Source organism: Budorcas taxicolor, chromosome 1, assembly GCF_023091745.1.
Source record: "Budorcas taxicolor isolate Tak-1 chromosome 1, Takin1.1, whole genome shotgun sequence".
Classification (NCBI taxonomy): Eukaryota; Metazoa; Chordata; class Mammalia; order Artiodactyla; family Bovidae; genus Budorcas; species Budorcas taxicolor.
This window is the reverse complement of record NC_068910.1, coordinates 148,275,263-148,303,039: the sequence shown is the minus strand read 5'-3', so window position 1 is coordinate 148,303,039 and position 27,777 is coordinate 148,275,263. Positions and strand designations below refer to the sequence as shown.

The 27,777-nt window shown below is 42.1% G+C and overlaps 1 protein-coding gene across 1 annotated transcript in view; it reads right to left on the bottom strand.

Annotated features, from left to right (window-relative positions):
- MCF2L2 (MCF.2 cell line derived transforming sequence-like 2) overlaps positions 1-27,777 on the bottom strand; it is a 275,208-nt gene that overhangs the window by 63,488 nt on the left and 183,943 nt on the right. The window contains exons 17-19 of the mRNA XM_052642999.1: positions 10,697-10,763; positions 9,562-9,677; positions 7,881-7,950 (exon numbers count right to left, since the gene is read on the bottom strand). Coding sequence (XP_052498959.1) covers positions 7,881-7,950; positions 9,562-9,677; positions 10,697-10,763 — 253 coding nt within the window. The remainder of the gene's footprint in view (positions 1-7,880; positions 7,951-9,561; positions 9,678-10,696; positions 10,764-27,777) is intronic.

Here is a 27,777-nt window from a genome sequence, read left to right as displayed (position 1 = left end):
ATGCAAGAAATTTCTGTGTATTAATTTTATATCCTCCAACTTTGCTATATTCATTGATTAGCTCTAGTAATTTTCTGGTGGCATCATTAGGGTTTTCTATGTAGAGAATCATGTCATCTGCAACAGTGAGAGTTTTACTTCTTCTTTTCCAATCTGGATTCTTTTTATTTCTTTCCTTTTTTGACTGCTGTAGCTAGGACTTCCAAAACTATGTTGAATAATAGTGGCAAGAGTGGGCACCCTTGTCTTTTTTCCGATCTTAGAGGAAATGCTTTCAGTTTTTCATCATTGAGAATAATGTTTGCTATGGGTTTGTCATATATGGCCTTTATTATGTTGAGGTATATGAGTTTGGGTAAACTCCAGAATTTGGTGATGGACAGGGAGGCCTGGCATGCTGAGGTCCATGGGGTCACAAAGAGTTGGACATGACTGAGTGACTGAACTGAACTGATATTACTTCTATGCCTATCTTCTGAAGAGGTTTTTTTTTTTTTTATCATAAATGAGTATTGAATTTTGTCAAAGCTTTCTCTGCATCTATTGAGATGATTATATGATTTTTATCTTTTATTTTGTTAATATGGTGTATCACATTGATTGATTTGCATGTACTGAAGAATCCTTGCATCCCTGGGATAAAGCCCACTTGATCATAACGTGTGACCTTTTTAATGTATTGTTGGATTCTGTTTGGCAGAATTTTGTTAAGTTTTACATCCATGTTCATCAGTGATATTGGTCTGTAATTTTCTTTTTTGTGGCATCTTTGTCTGGTTTTGGTATCTGGGTGATGGTGACATTGTAGAATGAGTTTGGGAGTTTTCCTTCCTCTGCAATTTTCTGGAAGGTTGAGCAGGATAGGTGTTAGCTCTTCTCTAAACTTTTGGTAGAATCTGCCTGTGAAGACATCTGGTCCCAAGCTTTTGTTTGTTGGAAGATTTTGAACTGCAGTTTTGATTTCCATGCTTGTGATTGGTCTATTCATATTTTCTATTTCTTCCTGGTTCAATTTTGGAAGGTTATATTTTCTAAGAATTTTCTCATTTCTTCAAGGTTTTCCATTTTATTGGCATATAGTTGCTCATGATATATTTATATTTCTGTGTTGTCTGTTTAACTTCTTTTTCATTTCTAATTATCCTTTATATTTCTGTGTTGTCTGTTTAACTTCTTTTTCATTTCTAATTTGATTGATTTTGGTCTTCTCCCTTTTTTTCTTGATGAGTCTGGCTAATGGTTTGTCAATTTTATCTTCTCAAAGGACCAGCTTTTAGTTTTATTGAGCTTTGCTACTGTCTCCTTCATTTCTTTTTCATTTATTTCTGTTTTGATCTTTATGATTTCTTTCTTTCTGCTAACTTTTGGGTTTTTTGTTCTTTTTCTAGTTGCTTTAGGTGTAAAGTTAGGTTGTTTATTCCATATTTTTCTTATTTCTTGAGGTAGGCTTGTACTGCTATAAACTTACTTCTTGGCACTGTTTTTAGCATATCCCATAGATTTTGAGTTGCTGTGTTTTCATTGTCATTTATTTCTAGGTATATTTTGATTTCTTCAGTGATCTGTTGATTATTCAGAAGCATATTGCTTAGCCTCATGTGTTTATGTTTTTTGTAGTTTTTTTTTTCCCCTGTAGTTGATAGGTAATCTTATAGCATTGTGATCAGAAACAGTGCTTGAAATGATTTCTTTTAATTTACCAAGGCTTCATTTGTGACTCAAATTGTGATCTATTCTGCAGAAAGTTCTATGTGCACTTGGGGAGAAAGTGAAATCTCTGTTTTTGGATGAAATTCCCTGTAGCTATCAATTAGGTCCAACTGGTCCAATGTATTGTCTAAAGCTTGTGTTTCCTTAATAATTTTCTGTCTGGATGATTTGTCCATTGGTGTGAGTGGGGTAATGTTCCCCACTATTATTGTATTACTGTCAATTTCCTTTTTAATAGTTAGCATTTGTCTTATGTATTAAGATGCTCCTCTGTTGAATGCATATATATTTGTAATTATTATATCTTCTTGGATTGGTCCCTTGATCATTATGTAGTGTCCTTCCTATCCTCTTGTAACAGTCTTAAAGTCTGTTTTACCTGATGTGAGTATTGCTATTCCTGCTTTCTCTTGATTTCCATTTGCACAGAATATCTTTTACCAGTCCCTCACTTTCAGGCTGTGCATGTTCCTAGGTTTGAGGTGAGTCTCTTGTAGACAGCATATATAGGGGTCTTGTTTTTGTATCCATTCAGCCAATCTGTGTCTTTTGGTTGGAACATTTAGTCTATTTACATATAAGGTAATTATTGATATGTATGATCCTATTACCATTTACTTTATTGTTTTGGGATTTGTTTTTGTAGGTCTTTTCTTTCTCTTGTGTTTCCTGTCTAGAGAAGAACTTTTAGCATTTGTTGTAAAGCTGGTTTTGTGGTGCTGAATTCTCTTAACTTTTGCTTGTCTGTAAAACTTCTGATTTCTCTTTCAAATCTGAATGAGATCTTCACTGGATAGAACAATCTTGGCTAAAGTTTTTTCTGTTTCATCACTTTAAGTATATCCTGCCACTCCCTTTTGGCCTACAGAATTTTCTGTTGAAAGATCAGCTGTTAGCCTTATGGGAGTCCCTTTGTATGGTATTTGTTGCTTTTCCTTGCTGCTTTTAAGATTTGTTCTTTGTGTTTAGTTTTCATTAGTTTGATTAATATGTGTCTTGGTGTTTTTTTCCTTGGGTTTATCCTATATGGGACTGTCTGAGATTCCTGGATTTGGGTATCTATTTTCTTTCCCATGTTAGGGAAGTCCTAGACTATTGTTGTTTTTCAGTTGCTAAGTCATGTTCTGCTCTTTGCAACCCCAGGAGCTTGCATCATGCCAGGCTTCCCTATCCTTCACTATCTTCTGGAGTTTTCCCAAACTCATATCCACTGAGTCGGTGATGCCATCCAACCATCTCATCTTCTGTTGCCCCCTTCTCCTCCTGCCCTCAACCTATAATCTCCTCAAATATTTTCTCATACCATTTCTTTTTGTCGTCTTCTTCTAGGGCCCCTATAATTTTAATGCTGGTACACTTACTGTTGTCACAGTGGTTGCTGAGAGTGTCCTTATTTCTTTTGTTTTTTCTTTATTCTGCTCTGCTTCAGCTATTTCCACTATTCTATCTCCCAGCTCACTTGTCCGTTTTTCTGCCTCAGATAGTTTTCTATTTGTTCTTTCTAGTGTATTTTTAATCTCAGTTATTGTGTTGTTTATTGCTGATTGTCTATTCTTTAATTCCTCTAGGTCCTGGTTAAGTATTTCTCATATCTTCTCTATCCATGCTTCCAGTCTATTTATATGTGCCTCCATTTTGTTTCCAAGATTTTGGATTGTCTTTACTATCATTACTCTGAATTCTTTTTCAAGTTGATGGCTTATTTCCTCTTCATTTGTTTGGTCTTAAGGTTGTTTTTTTTTTTTTTTTTTTACCATATTCCTCCATCTGATGCATTTTTCTCTGTATTTTCATTTTGTTTAATTCACTGTGTTTGGATTCTCCTTTCTGCAGGCTGGAGGATTGTAGTTCCTTTTATTTGTGGAGTCTGCCCCCTGTGAGTGAGGTTGGATCAGTGTTTTGTAAAGGTTTCCTTGTTGGGAGGACTTGTGCCTGTGTTCCGGTGGATGGAACTGGATCTTGTCTCTCTGAGGGGTACTGCCGAGTCCAGCAGTGTGTTTTGGGGTGTCTATGGGCTTGGTATAGCTTTGGGCAGCCTTTCTGCTAGTGGGCAGGGCTGTGTTTCTTTTTGCTAGTGATTTGGCATGAGATGTCTGGCACTGGAGCTTTCTGGCCTTTGGGTGAGGTTTGGTCTTAGTGTTGAGATGGAGGCCTTTGGGAGAGCTCTTGTCAATTAATGTCCTATGGGGTTGGGAGTTCTCTGGTGGTCCAAAGTCCTGTACTCAGATCTCCCACTTCAGGGGTTCAGGCCTGATCCCTTACTGTGGCACCAAGATTTCACAGGCCTCATAGCACAGAAGACAAAAGCCCAACTCAATAGCCAAGGTGAAACCAACACTCAATAGCCAAGAACACCCAAAGAAACTCACACACTTACAAAGGGAAAAGAAGAGAGAAAACAGGAAAAAAAGGATAAAAAAGGAGTGAAAAAAGAAGAGCACAATCACAACTAGGGTAAAAATGAATTTGTTTAAAATTAAAACATTTTAAAAAATGGAAAAAGTAGGTTATAAAAAATAAAAATTTAAGGGATAATTTCTAAAAAAAGAACATGAAATAATATGAAAAAGAAAAGAAAAAAGGGTGAAAGGTGAAAGGGTGAAAAGGAAAGGAGGAAAATGTATATAGAGTGGCAATTCCACCTCCACCTCCCTAGGAGTTCTTCCAAAACTCGACTGTTCTCTGTATCTGTTGTGGGGACAGCACAGACTCTAATCTAGCCCTATACCTGTGTGTGCTTGCCTCCAGTGTCCACAGTAGCCAGAGCTAGGGCTTCTTCTTTTGTGTGAACACTCATTGTCCTTTTTATTCCATAGGACTTCCCTAGTGGCTCAGTGGTAAGGAATCTGCCTGCCAATGCAGGAGACGTGGGTTCGACCCCTGGGTCGACAAGATCCCATGGAGGAGGAAATGGCTACCCACTCAGTATTCCTGCCTGGGAAATCCCATGGACAGAGGAGTCTGGTGGGCTACAGTCCATGGGGTCACAAAGAATTGGACATGACTTAGCAACTAAACAACAACAAGACTCAGCGTTTACCTAGTTGATCATGTGGATTTAGTCTGCAGCTTGTATAGCTGGTGGAAAGGTTTTCAATCCTCTTCCTTAGCCACTCTGCCCCTGGAGCTCAACTGTGGGTTTATCTCCACCTCTGCATATGGGTCATCCACTGGAGTTTGCTCCCGAGGCTGCCCTGGAGGACTTGGGTCTGCCTCAGTGAGGACTGGGTGTGAGGTGGCATAGTTGCTTGGATCAGAGACCCTGGAAGCACCAGGTATGCAGAGGAGCTTGTGCAGGTGATATGGCTCTATTAGGACTTTTTCTAGCTTCTGGCAACTCCTCCCCAGGGAACTCTGCCCCACTGAGGACCAGGTATGGAGGTGGCTCAGCTGGCTGCATTGTGGGGAACCTGGCAGTGCCAGGTGTGCAAGGAAGCCGGTGGCCGTGGGTACATGAGATTTTCACACTATTAGGGTTTTTTTTTTTCCCCCCTAGCCTCTGGCAGTTCTGCCCTAGTGAGGACTAGGTGTGGAGGTGGCACAGATGCTTGGATCCCAAGGAACCTGGATGCGCCAGATGTATAGGGAAGCCAGCAGCCACAGGTGCAGGATATAAGGATATAAAAAGGCTATTAGAGCCTTTTTCCAGAGAAGGCAATGGCACCCCACTCCAGTACTCTTACCTGGAAAATCCCATGGACAGAGGAACCTGGTGGGCTGCAGTCCATGGGATTGCTAAGAGTCAGACACGACTGAGCGACTTCACTTTCACTTTTCACTTTTAAGCAGTGGAGAAGGAAATGGCAACCCACTCCAGTGTTCTTGCCTGGAGAATCCCAGGGACGGGGGAGCCTGGTGGGCTGCCGTCTATGGGGTCGCACAGAGCTGGACATGACTGAAGAGACTTAGCAGCAGCAGCAGCAGCAGCAGCAGAGCCTTTTTCTAGCCTCTGGCAGCTGGTGTTCAAAGGGCTTCCTTGGCTGGTCCTTCTATGGTGCTTGGTGCAGCAGGCATTCAAAGGGCCCTCCTGGCTGGGGTCCCTCTCTATTGCTTAGTGTGTCAGGCACTCAAAGGGCCACCATCTCTGAGGTCTTTCTCCATCAGCTGCTAGCATCAGTATGTGAGGAGGGAGAGAGGCTACAGTAGTGATTCCACTCCCTGCACTTGACTCAGCAGTATCACCCTGCCTCCAGAGCTGCCCAGCTTTCCTCCAAGGACATTCTTCTATCTCCTCCCTCGCATCCCCTCAGGATGTCTCCCACAGTCAATAGCAATCCTTGTCCTGGGACTGCTCTCCAGCCCCTACCCAGTCCCTACTGTGCATACTGGAAGACCTGTGTCCCTGTCTGGGGTACATAGGGCTGCAGTACAGATTGTTTGTGTGGTTCTCATTCCATTCAGACCTTCACAGATCAGCTGCTTCATCCTCCAACAGGCTCAAATGCCTCCCCTTTGTCCCAAATTATTCCTCCGATGCGGGGGTTTCACCCCTGCTTCAGTTCCTCCACCCCACGGGTTCAGGTCCAGTCCTACTCACTCTCTTCCTGTTTTTTCCCTTCCTTCCTTTATTCTACCAAGTTTTGCGTCAATCTATGTATTCCCTTCTGGTGGTCGGGGACTCCAGCCAGCTCTCAGCTGGTGCTCTGTGAGATCCTCTGCATCTGAAGATGTATTCCTGATGCAAGCACAGAGAGAGATATACTCTGCGTCCACCTACTGTGCTGCCATCTCATCATCTCCTCCAAAATAGTTTTTAGTGTATCTTTAATTCTGGTTCAGGATGAAAAACCTATGATAAGGCTGTGATGGAAAACCCAGGTAGGGCTATGGAAGGGGTCTTCTAGGTTGGTTAAAGCTCTGAGGGTTGAAGACTCTATTCCTCCACTGTGTCTAATAGCTTGAAACCTGGGGAATTTTCATTTCCTTGCTTTCGGTTTATCATAAATACTACTCTTAGACTTATTAGTCCTATTTTGAGCTGCTGAAAAATTTAAGTTGTTTGATTTATTGTCTCAGGCTCATTAAAAAAAAAAGAGCAAGAGAATGAAAGGAAGGGCTGATTGGGAGAGAGAGAAGAAATGCGAAAGACTTAGAAAGAAGAGGGCATCTGGATCAGGTTTCCCAGTGGCTCAGCAGTAAAGAATCTGCCTACAATGCAGAAGACACAGGAGATCTGGGCTCAGTCCCTGGGTGGGGAAGACTCCCTGGAGAAAGAAACGGCAACCCGCCCCAGTATTCTTTCCTGAAAAATTCCATGGACAGAGGAGCCTGGCAGTCCATGGGTTGCAAAGAGTCAGACACAACTGAGCACTGCACCATACTTGACGTTGTAGAAAATAACATGGAAGAATATTTTCTGAGAGTTTCAGGTTCACAGTTCTTTGGAGAGTCTTAATACAACTTTAGTGAAGAATTTAAGCCTGCTGTGTGACTCTTGTCCTAAGACAGTGTCAACCACAAATTGGCGCTTGCCAAGGTCATTTGTCATCTCCCTCTGTGGAGGCTGAATCCTGTGCTACTGCAGCTGTTGTGAAGAGTGAAGCACTCTGTGCTCCAGGGAAACTGGTGGAACACGTCTTTAGATAGTTAGATATTTTCAGGAACCTATCTTATAATTCCCAATCCTTGCATCTCCTCATATCTAGAAAAGCACTAAATCCCTTCATGGTGACATCAGCTCCTCATGACTAGCAGAAAACTTTTTGTAAAATAAGTGCATGATGGCATTGAACTCTCCTTTCACCAAAATCTTCTATATTGACCTCCCCCAACTACCACTTTGGAGCAGTTTCTCAGAGCTATCTGAGGTGCTGCCTCCTGGACTGAAGTCCTCATTTTGCCCCAAATAGAACTTAGCTCACACTATCACTTTGTGCATCTTTTCTAGTTGACAACAGTTAGCTTAGTCATCCAGAGGAGGATTATCTACCTCAGGGATCAGGGGGGCCAGTCTTCCATTTTAGAGGGCTTTGCAGGAAACCAGGCTTGCAGTCCTTCCCACCTAGCAGGGTGAACTCAGTTCACACTGGGTGAAGTCCAGTTTGCATTCAAAAGGCAGATACAAATTTTTAGACCAGTTGTGTTTCCATTTGCCCTTGCCATTTACATAGAAAATAAAGGGCTGACTTTAATCACAAGGTTATTTTGATTTATTAGGGGCATAGACTTACTCTCTTGAGAAAGCAATGTGCCAGAAGTTCAGGGCTTTCAGTGCATTTTTCCAATTCTTTTAGAAAAGTCCTAGGGAAAGAAAAGTATAATAATGCTTTGATTTTATATATATATATGGGATTAACAAATTTTTTTTTTGAAATAAAATCACATAATGCTTTAAGAAGTGCATAGAAAAATGTTGTTTTCCAGGCTTTACTGCTTTTGACTCATCTTCAACATGCTGATTTGGAAGAAAAAAAATGTATTCTGTGCCATTAATAGGATTCTGTGAAACCACTCGTACCTGTTTGGGTAATTCTAAGCACCAGACAGATTGGATACACTAATGATCTCTGCTACATGATAGTGACATTAACAAGAACCACTGTTGCTGCTGTTACTACTACTACTATCATTGAAAGCTGACTATAAATCAGGCATAAGCTAAGTGCTTTGCAAATAGTATCTCATTCAATCCTCCACCAAACCTTGCAAGACAGAGTTTCATAAGTGTGAAACCTGAGGTTCAAAGAAGCTGTATAACTTCTCCAGGAAAAGAAACAGAAATAGTATTTTTATTTCAGCTTTGTGTCTGACCAATGGCAAAGAGATGTGGTTAAGACTCCATTCACCAAGCAGTCTCTTCCCTCCTATCAAGTAGATGTGAGAGCCTGGAGCCATCAGAATGGGTAAAGTAGTAAACACAAGATGTGGTTTTGTCATCTGTAAAATGAAAGAGTTGGAACATGATTTCCTAAGTTCCCTCGTTTTCTCATTCTTTAGAACCCAACACCTTGGGCTAAAAGGACAATTGGGCTAAAAGGACAGGAGCTATGGGCTAAAGGGACAATTGTCTGACTGGTTAGCATTTTCTAACACCCTGGTTCCCACCACCCCTCTATGATAATAGGTAAGTGGAGTTGTGTCTTAGTCAACTTTGTACTCCTAATGTGGAACACAGTGCCTGACACAGAACAGGTGCTCAATAAATGCTGATGTGTAAATAGATGAATAAGGAAAGGAACCCACGAATGAATACAACATCGATGCCTGACACTAGTACATGCTCCATTAATGTCTTTTCCCTTCTTCCTTGGGGACCTTCTCACCTCATTCTCATCTCATCCTACCCCAATCCAATCCACTGAAGCTGAGTTTCAGCTTTAGCATCAGTCCATCCAATGAATATTCAGGACTGATTTCCTTTAGGACTGACTGGTTTGATCCCCTTGCAGTCCAAGGGACTCTCAAGAGTCTTCTCCAACACCACAGTTCAAAAGCATCAATTCTTTAGCACTCATACATACATGACTATTGGAAAAATCATAGCTTTGACTAGATGGACCTTTGGCGGCAAAGTGATGTCTCTGCTTTTTAATATGAAAAGCCGAAACTCCAACACTTTGGCCAGTTGATGCAAAGAACTGACTCACTGGAAAAGACCCTAATGCTGGGAAAGTTGAAGGCAGGAAGAAAAGGGGATGACAGAGGATAATGTGGTTGGATGGCATCATCGACTCAATGGACATGAGTTTGAGCGAGCTCCAGGAGCTGGTGAGGGACAGGGAAGCCTGGTGTGCTGCAGTTCATGGGGTCACAAAAAGTAGTCAGACACGACTGAGAGACTGAACTGAACTGAAGTGATTTCCATCCTTCTCTTATTTTCCATTTTCTCTGATAATTTGAATCATTATATACCTGTTGTGAAATTCGTAAAGTTCTCTAATGTTCCCAAAGAGAAACTCCTTGTTATTCCGCAGAACATCTGGAATTAGATGCTTCAGCCAAATAAAATCCATTGGAATGATATATCCCTGCAGAGGTGGAAAGAGGGTAGGTTTTACAAACAGGAACACATAGATATGATCTGAATTAGACAGTGTAGAGTCCAAAACTTCGATAATTGGGGAGTATAGCACACATATTTCTTGCAAGCCATTCTTTCAGATACTTTCTTTTGATGTTATATTCCTCGTTGATCTATCTTCAGACTAAGATGGCTTAATGGCAATGATAAAATGGTGGTATTTTTACAGGAACAACAAATCCATTTTTTAAATTTGCCACAAAAGTCAAATGGAAAAGGAAAAAAAACTTACCTCTTATTTTATGACCTGATGCAATTACTATTGTCTTATTTCCTTTATGGCTTTTAAAAGCTTATTATGTATGGTTATAATCATAATACATATATAATTTGTAGTCTATTTTTCTATATACATTTTTAGTCTCTGCTTGTAAATTTCTAGAAGTACTATTTTTAATTTAATCTTACAAGCATGTATTTCAATGTTGTGTTTATTATTAAAAATAATTATTTTGTAACAGTTGACTAATACTTCATTTAGCATCAACCATTCCCCTTTTCACTGGATATTTGGTTTTATTCTGATGTTTTATTGTAAAAACTTTCCATTATAAGTTTATACATACAGTTTATTTCTCAAGATTACTACCTTAGGAAGATAGAGAAAATATAAATTTTACTCTTAAGTAAAAAGAATATTACTTAATACAATGAGAAACAATTCTATTTATCAAAATGTTTAAATTATCACATCCGTTGTTGGCAAGCATATGATGAACCTAAGTGGAGCATTACTAGAATCATATGAGTTGCTACAATCCTTTGGAAGTTATTTTGTTACATGAATCAACATAGAATGTCCTCCTGAAAAAAAAACAAACAAAAAACCACGTGTGCTATTATAAGACCTGAAACTTTGGTGGGAATTCTAGACACATAAGGCAACTATCCTGAATTTCTTTCTGCAACAAAATCTTTACAGTTTGAATACATGATTAACATCCCCCTTGCCCCAAATCTACTTACATCAATTATGTCCTTAATCTCTTTTATGTAAGTCTCTTCAGTCTCAAGCAAGTCACGTATAATATGCCTGAATCAGCAGCAGGTGGGAAGATGAAAGAGAGAGAGAGTGGGGTGGGGGGAAGCAGTGTTTTAGAATTCTTTTAGAATAACAGTCATCAATACAGTTCCCCTCAGTGGCTCACCTACTTAGGTTGTAGACAGTTCATTCTGTTCTGCTGAAAACCCAAGGCCAACATCTCACAAAACCACATTCTGATCACTCTGGCATGAGAAGAAATGGCAAAGTTAAAGGACTCAAAATCCATGTATGCAGCCAGAGAATGACCTATTTGTGGGCCATAGTGTGGGGGGCAAGAGGGCAGACACTGGGGTAGGAAATATCAGCTTTGGTCTGCCTGATCCCTACATCGCACATGTGGTTTCCTAGATTTTCTCTCCAGCCTTCTGCTATTTCATTGCTCACATCATGATCTTTGACCTATAGGAATGCCTTTTTTTGTGTGCATGGGGTTAGATGCCTGTCCGTCCCCCTTCCTCTAGCATTCCATGTTTCTGTGTGATTGATTTCCTACAGCCAGAAGACATGTGCTTTTTCTGTTTCTATTGGAAAGGCAGGTGGGAGTTGTGGTATGCAGAATTCTAACATGGCCCGCAAGATTCTTGGCCCCTAGTGCACATACACCTGCTCCCAGTTAGTCAGTCAAACACTAACATAAGTGAAGATATTTTGCCATTCTGTTTTGTTCCAAATCAGTTGACCTTAAGATAGGTAGATTATCAGGTTGGGCATCTCCTACTCCCATGGACTCTAGATCTGGATCTAAAAATCAGTGAGATTGGAAGCACAAGAAGGATATAGCACAAAGGATGTTCTCCTTTGCTGGATTTGGAGATGGAGGTGGGGTACACACCAAGGATCACAGGCAGCCTCTGGAAGCTGAGTGAAAGTGAAAGTGAAGTCGTTCAGTCGTGTCGACTCTTTGCGACCCCATGGACTGTAGCCTACCAGGCTCCTCCCTCCGTGGACCAGGCTCCTCCCTCCATGGAATTCTCCAGGCAAGTGTACTGGAGTGGGCTGCCATTTCCTTCTCCAGGGGATCTTCCCAACCCAGGGATCAAACCCGGGTTTCCTGCATTCCAGGCAGATGCTTTAACCTCTGAGCCACCAGGGAAGCTGAGTGGCCCCCAGCTAACAGCCAGCAAGGAAATGGAACTTCAGTCCTATGGTTGCAAGGAACTGAACTCAGCCACAACTGCGTAAACTTAGAAGATACCTTGTAAGAAGTGCAACTGGCCAACACCTTGATTTTATCTACATGACTTCAGCAAAAAGCCAGTCTTGCTATGCTCAGGCGGCTCCTGTCTCAGGGCAACAGTTTGTGGCTGGTTTTCAATGTAGCAATAGAAAACAAAAGAAAAAGTGAGGCCAGTCCCCACGTCTATCTCCAGACTGTTTTCCTTCTCTCCTCAGGTTGTATGGCCACACTTTCCTTTTAGGGCTTTCTTTCGGGCCTCCAAGTGAATCAGTGTTTGTACAAGTGTTCACATGTAGAATATACACATTTGTGGTTTCCTGTGAGCTCCTCATGAGTTATCTATTAAACAGTAGCCTACCCTAGAAAATAGTTTATTTTCCTTTCATAAGAATAGATATAACAAATAGCGACAAATAATCAAAGGATGAGATATAGGAAATTCACACAAATACACAAATGACTATTAGTCTTATAAAAAAAATGCTCAGTACATATGAATCCAACAGAGGTAACAATTTTCAGCTTCTATAGTATGTCAGACACTGCAAACCTCAAAGGAAGACTGGCAGATGAAGATATGAAAACATGCTCAGATAATACTAGCAAAAGGATAAATCTGTACAAGATATCTTGAAAATAACTCATCATGATTTAAAACACACATTGACTGGTGCGTGTGACTTAACCCAGCATTTTCACTTCTAAACATGTTCATTGTTTGTAATTAAAACAACAGAACCTCAACAACAACAAAGACATAAACTGGAAGTTACTTAAATTATGGTACATACACACAATGAAATGCCATGCAGTTTTTAAAAAGAATGAAGCTGACTGAATCATGCTGATACGACACAGTCCAAGAGTTTTAAGTGAATTTTAAAAAACAACAACCAAATGTACAACAATGTGTAGAATATGACTAGTTGTATAAAAGTCACACTATTTGTGTAAAATGAGTGTGTATACATACATATATGTAAAATTATCTAATGCTTAGAAAATTCATGCCAAGAAGCTTAAAACATTGTTAAGTGATTTCCTTTAGAGAGTGATAATGAAGACAAGAAAATAGAGGAAAAATTTTTACATTTTACTCTTCACCCTTCTTCAATCTTTGATTTGAAAAAAAATGTAAGGACTTTATTGGTGGTCCAGTGGTTGAGAATCCACCTTCCAATGCAGAGGACACCAGTTTGATCCCTGGTTGGGGAACTAAGATCCCACATGCCACAGGGGAGCTAAACCAACCAATGACAACGAATGAGTTGTCACTCCAGAGTTCATGCTCTGCAGTAAGAGAATCCCACAGCCACAACTAGAGAAGCCCCATTCCCCATGTCGCAACTAGGAAAAGGATGAGTGCCGCAATGAAGACCCAGTGTAGCAAAAATAAAAATTTAATAGTTACTGCGTTTATAATTTTAAAAAATGGTTTACATGACACTTTAAAATGAATGTTACTGACAGTAATGACATATACACCCCATTTGAAAGATATCCTACAATTTACCCTATACTATAACAACGATTATCTTTCCTTAAAATGAAAAATTTACATCTATTTATAAATGCCTGTTATAAGACAAAACTGATAAAGGACAGCCATTGACCAAGGATACAATTTCAAGAAGTATAATTCTGCCAAAAAAGTTACTTCAAGATCATATTTATTAGTAGCTAATGAGTCTCTTGTCCCATTACTTCATGGGAAATAGATGGGGAAACAGTGGAAACAGTGGCAGATTTTATTTTGGGGGGCTCCAAAATCACTGCAGATGGTGACTGCAGCCATGAAATTAAAAGATGCTTAATCCTTGGAAGGAAAAGTGAAAGTGAAGTTGCTCAATCGTGTCTGACTCTTTGCAACCCCATGGACTGTAGCCTATCAGGTTGCTCCGTCCATGGGATTTCCCAGGTAAGAGTGCTGGAGTGAATTGCCATTTCCTTCTCCAGGGGATCTTCCAGACCCAGGAATTGAACCTGGGTCTCCCACATTGCAGGCAGATGCTTTGCCATCTGAGCCACCAGGGAATCCCAATAGCATATTAAAAAGTAGAGGCATTACTTTGCCAACAAAGGTCCGTCTAGTCAAGGCTATGGTTTTTCCAGTAGTCGTGTATGGATGTGAGACTTTATGTTGGACTATAAAGAAAGCTGAGCACCAAAGAATTGATGCTTTTTAACTGTGGTGCTGGAGAAGAGTCTTGAGAGTCCCTTGGACTGCAAGGAGATCCAACCAGTCCATTCTAAAGGAGATCAGTCCTGGGTGTTCATTGGAAGGACTGATGCTGAAGCTGAAACTCCAATACTTTGGCCACCTCATGCAAAGAGTTGACTCATTGGAAAAGACCCTGATGCTGGGAGGGATTAGGGGCAGGAGGAGAAGCGGATGACAGAGGATGAGATGGCTGGATGGCATCACTGTCTCGATGGACATGAGTTTGAGTGAACTCCGGGAGTTGGTGATGGACAGGGAGGCCTGGTGTGCTGTGGTTCATGGGGTTGCAAAGAGTCGGACACGACTGAGCGACTGAACTGAACTGAACTGAATGAGTCTCTAAGAAAAAGGTTCCTTTGATTTTTGTAACTCATCCTGAAATAATGATAATTGCTATGTCAGAAAGAAATACAGGCCTCAATACCTATCTGTTTCTAAGAGCCATGACGTTAAGTAGGACCACAGCAACAATTAAGCATTCATAGAAAACCAGAGTGCAGCCAGCTTCTTATGCCCCTGTGAAGCACTGGGCTTAAGTAACTTGGCAAGGCTGTTTAAGGATGTATTGACAATTAAATGAAGTCACAAGGCAGAAATAACTAAGTGGTGGGCAGAAGTCAGTCTTATCATTCAATATTTATATGAGAACTTAGAGACCCCTAGGAGTCTTCAGCAATCTGACACAAGAAAATATTCACAACTCAGAAGCAAAAAAAGTCCCTGGTCAGGTCATGTTCCAAATTCAACTGCTTCATTTTAGTATTTTTTTGAGTGCAATGGGTAAAACTCCCAACAACAGGAAGTCCCCTGAACACTGGTGGGCTTCATTTCAGTTCAGGTGAAAAAAAAAAAATCCTCATGCCATTGTTAGTCATTCTTTTTCTTTTCTTCTCCTTTGTTATCATTACAAATAACTTTATGAAACTGGAGAAAATAATGATTCTAGCTGATGATTGCCTGCTTTATTATTCCAAAGCACTTTGTTCATAGGAAAAAACTCAAGGATTTAATATCTAAAGTCATCAAGTGTATATTATGTAGGTGAAAACATTGGGAGTACTCAAGTAATTTTAAAACCTTAAACACGTAGAGCAATTTATGTCCTGGTTGATATCTACCCAGGGGTGGAATACTGTAATTAGGATGGGGTTGATGATGCCAGATCAGCCTGCACGAATCTACTCTACACTGAATGTTCTCTCTGGCTTTGATTTACACGTAAAAATGGATCTCCCTTCACCCACATTCCCAGGTCATTAAGGAGGAAATGGTAAGGGACTGTTTTTTCTCTGAAGCAACATTATAAGGTAGCATAAAAACATAACTTTGGATGGCTAATTCCATCCTATATAACACCTTCTCTTTGCTTCAGATGACACCATAACCAAGAGACAGGAAAGGAAAGCTATTTAAAAAGATGAATGCAGCCCTATTTTGTACACAAGATCATTAATGCACTATGTACGTGTTAGGATTCCCTAGTAAGTTTCTTCTTTGCCCACACACCTTAATCTGTTCCCTCTTTTAATCCTTTTCCCCATCCCCTCCTCAATTTCCCAGCTCTCCAACAGAAGAATGTTCTTTTGAAAACCAGTCTGTTTGAAGTATATTTTTGCTCATTAACTGTCAATACAATTTGCCATCAAAAGATTTCATTTACTCCTCATAGTCTATCATATCACACACATCAAAAGTATTATAGATTTTCACTTATAAAAAGCAAGTTTTCATCTCATACTCTCTTTGCAAAAATTAAACATCTGTTTTTATCCTTTTCAAACCTCAAAGCTTCTGATGTAATGGATATTCATCTTCTTAAACCTTTCTTTTCCTCTGGTTTCTCTTTATTATTCATGTTTCATTTACCACCCTGTTTCTTCTCTATTCCTTTCTTGTTTCATCTTTCTCCTTGTCTAATATTGCTGCTCCTTCAAGATCTGAACTCAAGTTTCTAGACTTCCTTCTCTCCTCTTCCCTCATGCTGTTGACTCTCCTATATCTTTATCTTCCTGCCAAATCTTTGGTCATGCTCAAGCCCATATGTCTTCACCTGGATGCCTCACAAACACCTCAACAGCTCGGGTTGAAGCAGAATTCATCAGACAGGAATAGCATACGTATTGGTACTTACATGCTCCATCACTCAGTCATGTCCGACTCTTTGTGACCCCATGGACTGTAACCCACCAAGCTCCTCTGTCCATAGAATTTTCTAGGCAAGAATACTGGAGTGGGTTGCCATTTTCTTCTTCAAGGGATCTTCCCAACCCAGAGACCAAACCCACGTCTCTTGTGTCTCCTACAATGGTAGGTGGATTCTTTACCACTGAACCACCTGGGAAGCCCTATGCATATTGGTGGAAAAGTCGTATTCTAGGGTTCCTAAAAATCACCCTGCTAACTTAACTTATAGGCAGAGTACATCATGAGAAACACTGGGCTGGAAGAAGCACAAGCTGGAATGCTGGGAGAAATATCAATAACCTCAGATATGCAGATGACACCACCCTTACGGCAGAAAGTGAAGAGGAACTAAAAAGCCTCTTGATGAAAGTGAAAGAGGAGAGTGAAAAAGTTGGCTTAAAGCTCAACATTCAGAAAACGAAGATCATGGCATCTGGTCCTATCACTTCATGGGAAACAGATGGGGAAACAGTGGAAACAGTGGCAGACTTTATTTTGGGGGGCTCCAAAATCACTGCAGATGGTGATTGCAGCCATGAAGTTAAAAGACGCTTACTCCTTGGAAGGAAAGTTATGACCAACCTAGATAGCATATTCAAAAGCAGAGACATTATTTTGTCCACAAAGTCCATCTAGTCAAGGCTATGGTTTTTCTGGTGGTCATGTATGGATGTGAGAGTTGGACTGTGAAGAAAGCTGAGCACCAAAGAATTGATGCTTTTGAACTGTGGTGCTGGAGAAGAGTCTTGAGAGTCCCTTGGACTGCAAGGAGATCCAACCAGTCCATTCTAAAGGAGATCAGTCCTGGGTGTTCATTGGAAGGACTGATGTTGAAGCTGAAACTCCAATACTTTGGCCACCTCATGCGAAGAGCTGACTCATTAGAAAGGACTCTGATGCTGGGAGGGATTGGGGTCAGGAGGAGAAGGGGACGACAGAGGATGAGATGGCTGGATGGCATCACTGACTCGATGGACATGAGTCTGAGTGAACTCCAGGAGTTGGTGATGGACAGGGAGGCCTGGCGTGCTGCGATTCATGGGGGTGCAAGACTGAGTGACTGAAGTGAACTGAACTGAAAACACAGTTGTTATTGCAAATTCTTCCCTGCCATTATCGGTTACATTCAATCTGCCACCAAGTCTTGTCTTTTCATCTCTGAACACACCTCTTGGAATTACCACTTATTCTCCATTTCCAGTACCTCCAATACAGAGCAAACTCCCCTGTCTTCTTATCTTGAATACTTTGGCACAATCCTAGCAGCTCACTTGTGCCCCTGAGATCTCACTCCCATCAATCTATTATACAGACCACCAGTTTATGCCCCTCCTAAAGCTCCAACTCCATTATACCATCATTCTCCATCTTAAAAACCTTATCAATTGCCCACAACTGTCAATGTTCCTCCCAGGATTTCAAGACACTCCATTCATGTGAAAGAATTTTCTTAGGGTGCTTGCTCAAAAGGTAGATACAGACCCAAAGATTCAGAATGATCCAGATGCTGGGAAAGAAGACAGGAGGAGAAGGGGGAGACAGAAGATGAGATTGTTGATGGTTGGGTGGCATCATTGACTCAATGGACATGAGTTTGAGCCAACTCCGGGAGATAGTAAAGGACAAGGAAGCCTGGCATGCTGCAGTCCATGCGGTGGCAATGAGTCAGACATGACTGAGTGACTGAACAACAACAAGATTCAGAATGGGTAGCAATATGGTCAAAGAAAACAAACAAACAAAAAATCATCAGTTAATCCTTATTTTACAAGTGGAAAAAGAAGGGCCCAGAGCCACGCATGGACTTGCCCAACGTCTTTGGCTTTGGCAAAGTCAATGTTCTTGCTAACACATTATGTTGCCCCTCTTGGCCTATGTTTGGGGGTGCATTTAAAATCCTGTTTGCTGATTATGAAATAAAACACAAATTGAAATGAAACTAGCATGAAGATATAACAGTACTGAGTTTCAGAAAAATAGGTTTCCAGGTCTATCTCTGCTTCTAACATGCAGGGTAACTTTGAACAAGCCATTTTCTTTCTTGGGGCCTCCATTTCTTCATGGATTAGATCAGCTCAAGTATCCCTATTGACTCTCATAGGTCATTTGCTAAACATCTTATCATCTTTTCTGAAAATTTTTTTTAATTGGAGGATAATTGTTTTACGATGTTGTGTTGGCTTCTGCCATACATCAATGTAAATTGCCCAGAGGTATGTCCCCTACTTCTTGAACCACCCTCCTACTTCCCAGCCCAGCCTACCCCTGCAGGTTGCCACAGAGCACAGAGTTGAGCTCCCTGAGTCATACAGCAAATTGTCACTGGCTATCTAATTTTCTATATGGTAATGAATATTTTTCAATGCCACTTCCTCAATTTGTCTATCTTATCTTCTTGAATAAGATATATGAAATGATCTTTGGTTTAATCACACCTTGCTTCTCATTTCTCACAAGAAAAGAGGCAAAGGTCATAGGCCTTTCAGTTACTGTGTGACTGCATGCACAGTAGGATGGCAAGGAGAAGGAACTGGTGTGGGCTGGAGAGGTCCTGGAGATGAGAGCTGAACTGTCCTCTCCTCTCTAAGAAGTGAGGACTTGCAGCAAGACAGGAGGGTGACCCAGGAAGGAGGAAACAGGAGCAGGGGCTAGGAGTCCTGGCTACATGAAGGGCCCTATGGGAACCAGGCTGCTGGGGCAGGGTCTGGGTGGGGAGCATGGGAGGCAGGGGGTGCCCGAATGCAGGAGATGGCCATTGTGCCAGGCGGTGGTGGGACCCAGGGAAAGGTGCAGGAGTCTGAGCTGGCCAACAGGGCAGGGAATGTCAGGAGCCTGTTTCATTCAGCACAGAATAGGTCCTGAGGCTTCAGACTTACGAAAACAGGCTCTTAGTTTCACATCCTTCTTCGGCTTGATTAGGTGTTCCATTATTGCTTAATAAATTCCCAGAACTATAAATGGTAACAATTTGAAACGCTATGGATCCATAAGATGACCGTGTTGAAATTAGTGATACTTTAAGCATTAATAAAAAGTCTGATGAATATAAATAGTTCTATACTTTCTGGAAGGCTAACAGTTACTAATGTGCCATCAGTTGAAAGTCTTGCTCAGTTACTGATGTGCCATCAGCTCCTTCTGTTTTATATCTCAGTTTCTATATTTGGTCTGATGTTGACTGGATTTGATCTCATTACTCTGATGTGTTTAGGGTAAACTACCTTAAATTCTTTTTAGAGCAGGACGGGGCACAAATAAATTATTATTAAAGTTTATCTGGATGGGTGCTCACTTTTCAATATCACATAATAAATAATGACAAAGTAATTTCATGCATACTGCACTTTTTGAAAGAGGGATTGATTACAAACACAATCCCATTTATCCTAAATCAAGTTAACAATCCTGTATTTGTGTAGTATTTTGGGAATTATAATTGTTTTTCTTTTTGGCTGTATCACATGGCTTGTTGGATCTTAGTTTCCCAACCAGGGAATGAACCAGGGTTCTTGGCAGTGAGAGGATGGAGTCCTAACTATTGGACTGCCAGGGAATTCCTCCAGTTTTTAAGAATTGCAGTAAAATATATATTACATAAAAATTTCCATTAATTTTTAAATTTTTTGGCCATGCCACATGGCCTGTTGGATTCTAGTTCCCAACCAGGATAGAACCCACAGCCCCCTGCATTGGAAGTGTGGAGTCTTAACCACTGGACCACCAGGGAAGTCCTGAAATTTGCCATTTAAATGATTTTTAAGTGTATGATTCAGTGGAATTAAAATATATTCACAAAGTTGTGCAACCATCAGCAGAACTTTTTCATCAACCCAAACTGAAACTCTGTCCCCATCAAAGACTAACAACATCCTTCCTCCTCCCAGGACCTGTAACCTCCATTCCACACTCTATTTTCTGTTTCTATCATTTTGCCTAGGTAAGTGAAACCATACACCATTTATTATTTTTTATCTGGCTTATTTCACTTAACACAATGTTTTCAAAGTTCATCCATGATGTAGCATGTATCAGATTTCATTCCTGTTAAAGGCTTTACATCTTCTATTGTTTGCATAGACCATATTTCGCTTATCCATTTGCTTGTTGATGGCCACTTGGGTTGTTTCTGCATTTTGGCTATTGTGAATAACGTGAACATTAGTTTGTGAATCTCTGTTGAGTTATTGATTTCACTTCCTTTGGGTATATACCCAGAAGTAAAATTGCTAAATTATACGGTAATTCTATTTCTAACATTTGAGGAACCATCATACTGTAGTATTTTACATTCCCACCAGCAAGGCACCAGGGTTCCAATATCTCCACATCCTCATCAACACGTATTATTTTCCTTTTTTTTTTTAAACATTTATTTACATGGCTGTGTCAGGTCCAGATACAACAGGACCTTCGTTGCATCATGTGGGATCTTTCTTGCGGTGCACTGAGTCTCTAGTTGTGGCACAGGCTTAGCTGCTCCATAGCATGTGGGATCTTCCCAGACCAGGGATTGAACCTGTGTCCCCTGCATTGTAAGACAGATTCTTAACCACTGGACCACCAGGGAAATCCCTATTTTCCATTTTTAAAATTATAGCTAACCTCATGATGTGAACCACAGTTATTTTTTAAATATGCATATCATCTTCCTTGATGCATTCAACACTTGACAAAGAGCTCCTCCAGGACAGATATCCTATCATCCATCCCTTGTCCCCATACCTTACAAGTAGGCAAATTCTCAATAAGTATTTACTGAATGGATGAATGGTAGATTTAAGAAGCAGACACAAATTCTGTAAGCAGGAGCAGGTACTAACTGTTACTATCATTTCACAGAAGAGGAAATTGGGACTCAGAGCATTAAGTGACTTGACTGAGGTCAAACTACTGGCTTGGTGCTGCCAGAAAGAGGTTGTGTTCAGGATGTCCAGCTCTAGAACTAAAGACTGGTGTGGCAAGGGCGAATGTCAGTCCACTGAAATAGTACCCAATATTCGGACTCGGCAGCATGGCTCCATAAGGGACAGGGCCCACACAATAAGGACACAGGTAAGCAGGTTAGAGAAAAAGGGGTGGCTCAGCCCATAACAAGGAACCTGGCTCAAATCTCAAAGCCATGGTGTATCAGCATATGTGCAATCCAAGCATAACAAGACTTCATGGGAGAGACTTCTGATACCAAGGAGACTCCTAGAATACTGCTGATAGGAAAATCATTACTACCTCAGTCCACGGGAAAGGGTCGTATTGGTACTAATTCCAACCGGAGTATCCAAGTAACTTAATGATTTTCCCATAAAGGAAAGAAATTGTGAAAGAGGTAATAAGCTTCTGCCTTACGCAAAGGGAAATCTATTGCAAAAAGGAAATTCCCAAAGGTAAAGGAAAAGTATGTATAAAACAGTCAAAGATCAAGAATCACTGAAAAGACACATTACTTTCTCTACCCTCTGTACCTTTCTGCAGACCTATTTGTATCTTTATCTACCCAGCAGATATCCTATCTATTAATCCCTTTCCTCCCCAAATAGTCTGTTTGTTTATTATGCTAGAAACTTATTTCTTGAGGTATTGCTCTTTCCAAGATTCCTAGCCCTATATTTACAGGAGCAAATAGGTGTTAATATTGGGCTTTATGACCCTAGACCATCAGACTAATCAAGACCAATTCATGAAAGGTTTTTTTGTTTTTTTTTTTTCAGAGAACATGATTTATCAAGAACTTTAGAACTGGCTTTTGAGAAGTGCTGCTATAAGAAAAATCTCACAATAGCTATTTTAAATTCCTAACTAATGATCCATATTTTAAATAATACTCAATACAAATCTGAAGCAAGCTATCAAGCTATCAAGTGTCCCTCCTGGCTTGGAGAGAAAAAGATGGAATTAGAGGCAGTCCCTGGAATCTGTATAGAATGCTGCATGGCTCTGGGAGTGTAAAGTGAATGTCTGATCTTTAGGTGGAGAGAGGAGAAGAAATGCTGAGGATCCACTGGCAGGAAGTTAGTACCGGGTCATTGTCACAAGTGCTGTTTGAGCATTTGCAACATGGAAAGAAAACCTGTCCCAGCCTCACTCCCACATGTCAATCCTCTACCCCCACTATCTTCCCCAAGTGAGGCCCACTCAGTCCATAGCACAGTGCTACTGCACCAAGGAGGGTCACAGCAAGTAGGACCTGCATCTCCAAGACTGTCCCTGTCCCTGTTGGACCCCTACTGAGGGTTTTAGGGTATGAGAGATGATCCCTGGGTTGGGGAGATCCCCTGGAGGAGGAATGGCAACTCACTCTGGTATTCTTGCCAGGAAAATCCCATGGACAGAGGAGCCTGGCAGGCTGTGGCCCATAGGGTCACAAAGAGTCAGATGTGACTGAGCAACTAAGCACGCACATACGAAAGATGCCCTTATGTACTGATGGAAGGAGATGGTGTATTAAGGAGGTCCCCCCACCTGTGCAGAAGAGAAAAACACAAAATGGGTTCTTAGAATGGCCTGTGGGTGAGTATCTCTTTGTGCTGTCAATTCCCTTCATCTTTCAGCTCTGGATCTACCTAGTACGGTTTCATACAACTGCCAAGATCCCAGAATTGAGGCAGGCTGTTGAATGGTGCCAAACCACAAGAGCTACAGCAAGAACTGTAGGGAAGGGGATAGTGTGCCTCCAGTGTCAGCATTTGGGCCTTGTTGACATGGAAGGCGAAGTACACTGGGGCCATTGTACTGTGGATGAAGCTTCTTAGACCAAAAGGTTGAACTTTTGATGAATGTGGGCAGCATTCAGCAAAAAGTTGAATTCAACCAGTGGTTAATACATATTCACTCTTTGCAAGGCATTGCAGAAGGGTTTTTTAAGGGAACTGGAGATGAGCAGGATGTAATCTCCACCTTTAAGAGGTGTAGGTCATTCACAGAGTAGTTAAAAAAAGATCCATAGATATTGATACAGTGATAAAATGCCACTGACTTATTGACATGTAACAAACGCCCTAGGCTGGGTCCACTGGTGAGAAGGATTCTGGCTCTTGGGGTCATCCAACACCCATCCAGTCATCATTTCACAAACAGGTATTTGAATATCTCATTTTAGACCTGTTAAGCTTACGCCTGATGTGACACACTTAAGTGAAGACTTTCTAGTTTGGAGCTCGGAATCTAGATTAGAAATATAAATCAAGCATTGAAGGCAATGGATGAGATCACCAAGGAGCAAACGTGGTGAGAAAAGAATGCCCAGAAGGATATATGTGTGGGTAGGAGGAGGTGGAAGGCAGCAAAGGAGGAGGAGGCAGTGAAGGAGATGTTGCATTAACTGCTGATGCTCTATTAACAGAAAATGTATCTCTAGAGATGTGAAACATAGCAGGTCCCTTTATGGCAATGAAGCTGATGAGATAGAGCAGGAAGATCAGCTCACCAAGTCAGAAGAGCTTTCTGTAGCCTGTAATGAACGTGAGAGTGACACCTGTCCACCCAGGCCATGAGGCGCCTTGCTCAGCATTTCGTACATGTTACTGCTCTGTGATCAGTCCTCACTGCACCCTTCCAGGCAGGAATTACCATGGGGCACAGAGAAGTTAGGTTGCTTGCCCAGATCTCGTAGCCAGCAGGAACTAAGTCAGGATTCCACCCTCACCTCTCTAGCAGCCCAAGCCTTGCATGAATTCTTACTGGCTTCAGAACACATAGCTTGTGGTATGTCTGAATTCATGGGGCAGGGCCTGTACAGGGTCTGTGTGGAAATCTCCCTACAGAAAGGGCAACTGAACAAGTCAGCCTGGCACTATGTTGGTATGCTTCAACTGTGTTAGGCATTAAGCAACCAGTTCTCCTTTCATTATTTCAATAACACTTCTCTCTTTGGGTTTCTTTTGCTCCCACCATCTCCCAGGTTCTCTTGTACTCGTTTCAGTTTTCTTTCGCCACAATTAATAACACATATCGTACTCTCTGGTTCTCTCTCCTACATGTGCTTCTTCTGCTGCTCTTTATTGGCCTTATCTTCTCCTTTCTAACTTGCAAATTGTAATTTCTATCATCTTTCAAGTTCACCATCTTGATGCTACAGGTCTTTCTTTTCCAGCACTTCCCTAAATTTTCTAGTGCTCTGTGAAGCAAATTCCTGATGGTGAGATTAAAAGTCATTTATAAATCTAATTTTAGTTGACTCGGTTCACAAGCAGCTACTGTGGACACCGAGGGCAAGGTGACACTGTCCTCATTCTTTGTGATGGTCAAGTCGGCTTTGCTGCTATCAGTTAATTTTATCTCCAACTAATTTCAAAAATTTTATGCACTCCCTCTGGATAAAACAGAGTACTTTGTTACCATGAAGTCTATCATCCTCTTCTTCTCCTCCTGGGGTGGGACAGGTGCCAGCTTGCTGTAAGAAATCCTCCCAGATGTACAAAGCTGCCTTCCCTGTGCATGTGCGGGCAGCTGTCAGGCATTCTGGACCACTTTGCTCATCCCCATCTCTTATCCACACCCTCTCCCCTCCTCCTACCTAAAGCTCCACATCCTTTCACCAATGTCTTGACTTACTTTTGACTCATTTCTCTTTCTGTCTGGGTTGTCTCTCTTCATATAGGTCGATGTGAATATGTGATTTTCACATATATTTATCAATGTTTCAGTCAGTTTGTATAGGACACAGTCCCATGTGTGCAAGCATGTGGAATACATATGTGCGATACCTGGACTTATGCGGGCCTAGTTCCAAATGACCTGATGGGAATATAATGGCAATTGAACATAAATCTGACATATACAGATGATACCTAGGGGGAATATCTGTGGGTTTATCATCAGGATTTTGTTTCACATAGGTAAAAGGGGGTGATTTGCAATGGCACCCCACTCCAGTACTCTTGCCTGGAGAATCCCATGGATGGAGGAGCCTGGTGGGCTGCAGTCCATGGGGTCGTGAAGAGTCGGACACGACTGAGCGACTTCACTTTCACTCTTCACTTTCACACATTAGAGAAGTTGAAATGGCAACCCACTCCAGTGTTCTTGCCTGGAGAATCCCAGGAATGGTGGAGCCTGATGAGCTGCCATCTATGGGGTCGCACAGAGTCGGACATGACTGAAGTGACTTAGCAGCAGCAGCAGCAACAATAAATTAGCTTATTTATGGGTCACAGTCAGTGACTCCCTTACAAGTCAAAATACCTAAGTATTTCTATCTGTGATAAGACATGCCATGAGGTCTGAGTAGATAATAGGAATACTGGGTCTGAGTAGATAATAGCAATACTAAGCCACACTCTCTATAGGTAATATATAAAAGAAAATAATCCCATGGCTCCATATGCTAAGGAGCTAAAGAAAGCAATTACAACACCTCTTTAAAAATCTAGCTAGAGATAACAAGTACAACGTTGTGTTTACAGTTTCAAATTGATTCCATAATCTACTTTCAAGTCGTTACCTGCCATTCCTTTTTTAAAAATTTATTTATTTTAATTCCTTTTACAATAACAAATCCAAAGCTTTTACTTTACTGAAGGGTTAAATTTTTTTCTGTCATATTCTTAAATAATATTGTACAATTACAAAATCGTTCAAAATATCACCACTATTCAATGACAATATTTGTTCTATAAGGAGGATGCTAGAACAACATCTGGGGAATAAGTAACCAAACCCCCCCAAATGATTTGTTTATACTTTCCTCCCTTCAGTGGAAATTTATATTCTGATTTTGTCTACTATGTGTATTAAGTATTCTGAGTGGGGAAAACACCTCAAAGAGGACATTCAGGTGGATCCTGACTCATAGTTGATGATCTGAGCGGTGAAGTGAAGTCGCTCAGTCGTGTCCGACTCTGCGACCCCATGGACTGTAGCCTACAGGCTCCTCCGTCCATGGGATTTTCCAGGCAAGAACACTGGAGTGAGTTGCCATTTCCTTCTCCAGGAGATCTTCCCAACCCAGGGATTGAAGTCGGGTCTCCCGCATTGTAGGCAGACGCTTTACCATCAGCCACCAGGCAAGTCTGATGATCTGAGTAAAAAATCTCAATTAACTAAAGAGGTGTGGAGAAGCACTTCCTGGAGCTGCCTTGCACCGACAGGAATAGACAGGCGGGACGCATCACCTTCACCTACACGCTGGGGTGGTGGCTACCGGGCAGGCCAGGCTGGGCTTCGGAGTGACGCCAAGAGTGCAGGAAACACAGCACGCTGCACACGGGCCGCGCCCCTGCCCTCCGCCGGGAGCCCCTGATTGGGTCCCCCAGCTTTCAGCCGGCTCCAGCCCGCTTCCCGCTGGGGTAGCGAGCCCAGCCGAGAGCCAACTCCCCAGCCCCTGCCTAAAATTTAAAACGAGTAAGTTTTGTTCCGGAGACCAATGACTTTAGTTCCCATGCCGGCGGAGTGCCGACCTGCGATTTGGGAGTTTAAGGAGCTGGTCCTGGTGAGTTTTGCTTTACGTTTTCTTTGAAATGAAGCTGGGCTTGAAAGTAAACTCATTGCGGGGCGGAGTGAGTCTCTCCCACCGGCCCATTGCATTCCTGAAACGAACCGCTGTCGCAAAGCTGTATGTAGTAAAATTGAGTTTCCTTCTTTTGTCACTGAGGCCCCCTGAAGCTCGGAGCGGGGGTGCGTAAGCGGTGTGACAAGAGATCTTTTAAAGTCTAGCTTGCCCTTAGAACTCTCGCTCTGAAAAGGAAAATAAGGTGCTCAGAGAACTGCGACTCAGTCAAAACCTATCTCCGGTAGATGAGTAAACCGTTGCGTGTTCTGAACGAAAGGATCACTTGTCCAACAAATTCTGCCTCCTAATGCAAAGTATATGGAGATCAGTTGTTTCACATGGAATTAATACGTGTGATCAATCGTACTCTTTTTAAACTGCTCCGCATCCACCGCATCCTAACTGGGGCCCAGGCCCCCTGTAGGTGGAAATGTAGTCTTCTCTTCCGGATCACTAAATGGGGAAAGTTCCAGCCTGCTCGGCGGAGATAATTCGCAACTGCTCATCTGGTTTGTTCTTTGTGAGGGGAGACGGATTCCCTTGGTCCGCAGCAAGGGCTCCTGGCCGGCCTGGCCTCCGCCCCGCCCCTGCCCGGCCCGGCCGCCTCGCCGCGCCTCCCAGCCGGAGTGGCTCCCGGACTGCGGGAAAGGAGTCTGTTCTGCTTCCTCTGGACCAGGCGAGGTCGCCAGGGCCGAGAGGGGAGGAGAGTCGCTCGCACGGCGGCTCCAGGACTTCAGGTTGGAATGAGCTCTGGGGCCCAGGAGGCGAGGCTGTAGCTGACACCGGGCTTGGCGTCGGCTCGCGGCCCTGGTCCGGAGCGCGAGGCCAGGCGTCGGGAAGCGGGGGCCGCCCTATCCGCCGCGGGGCAGGGCTGCCCGCTGCCCGAGAGTACGGCGGGGAAAGAGGCACGTTCCCTCCCCGGGGCGCCTTTGTTCAT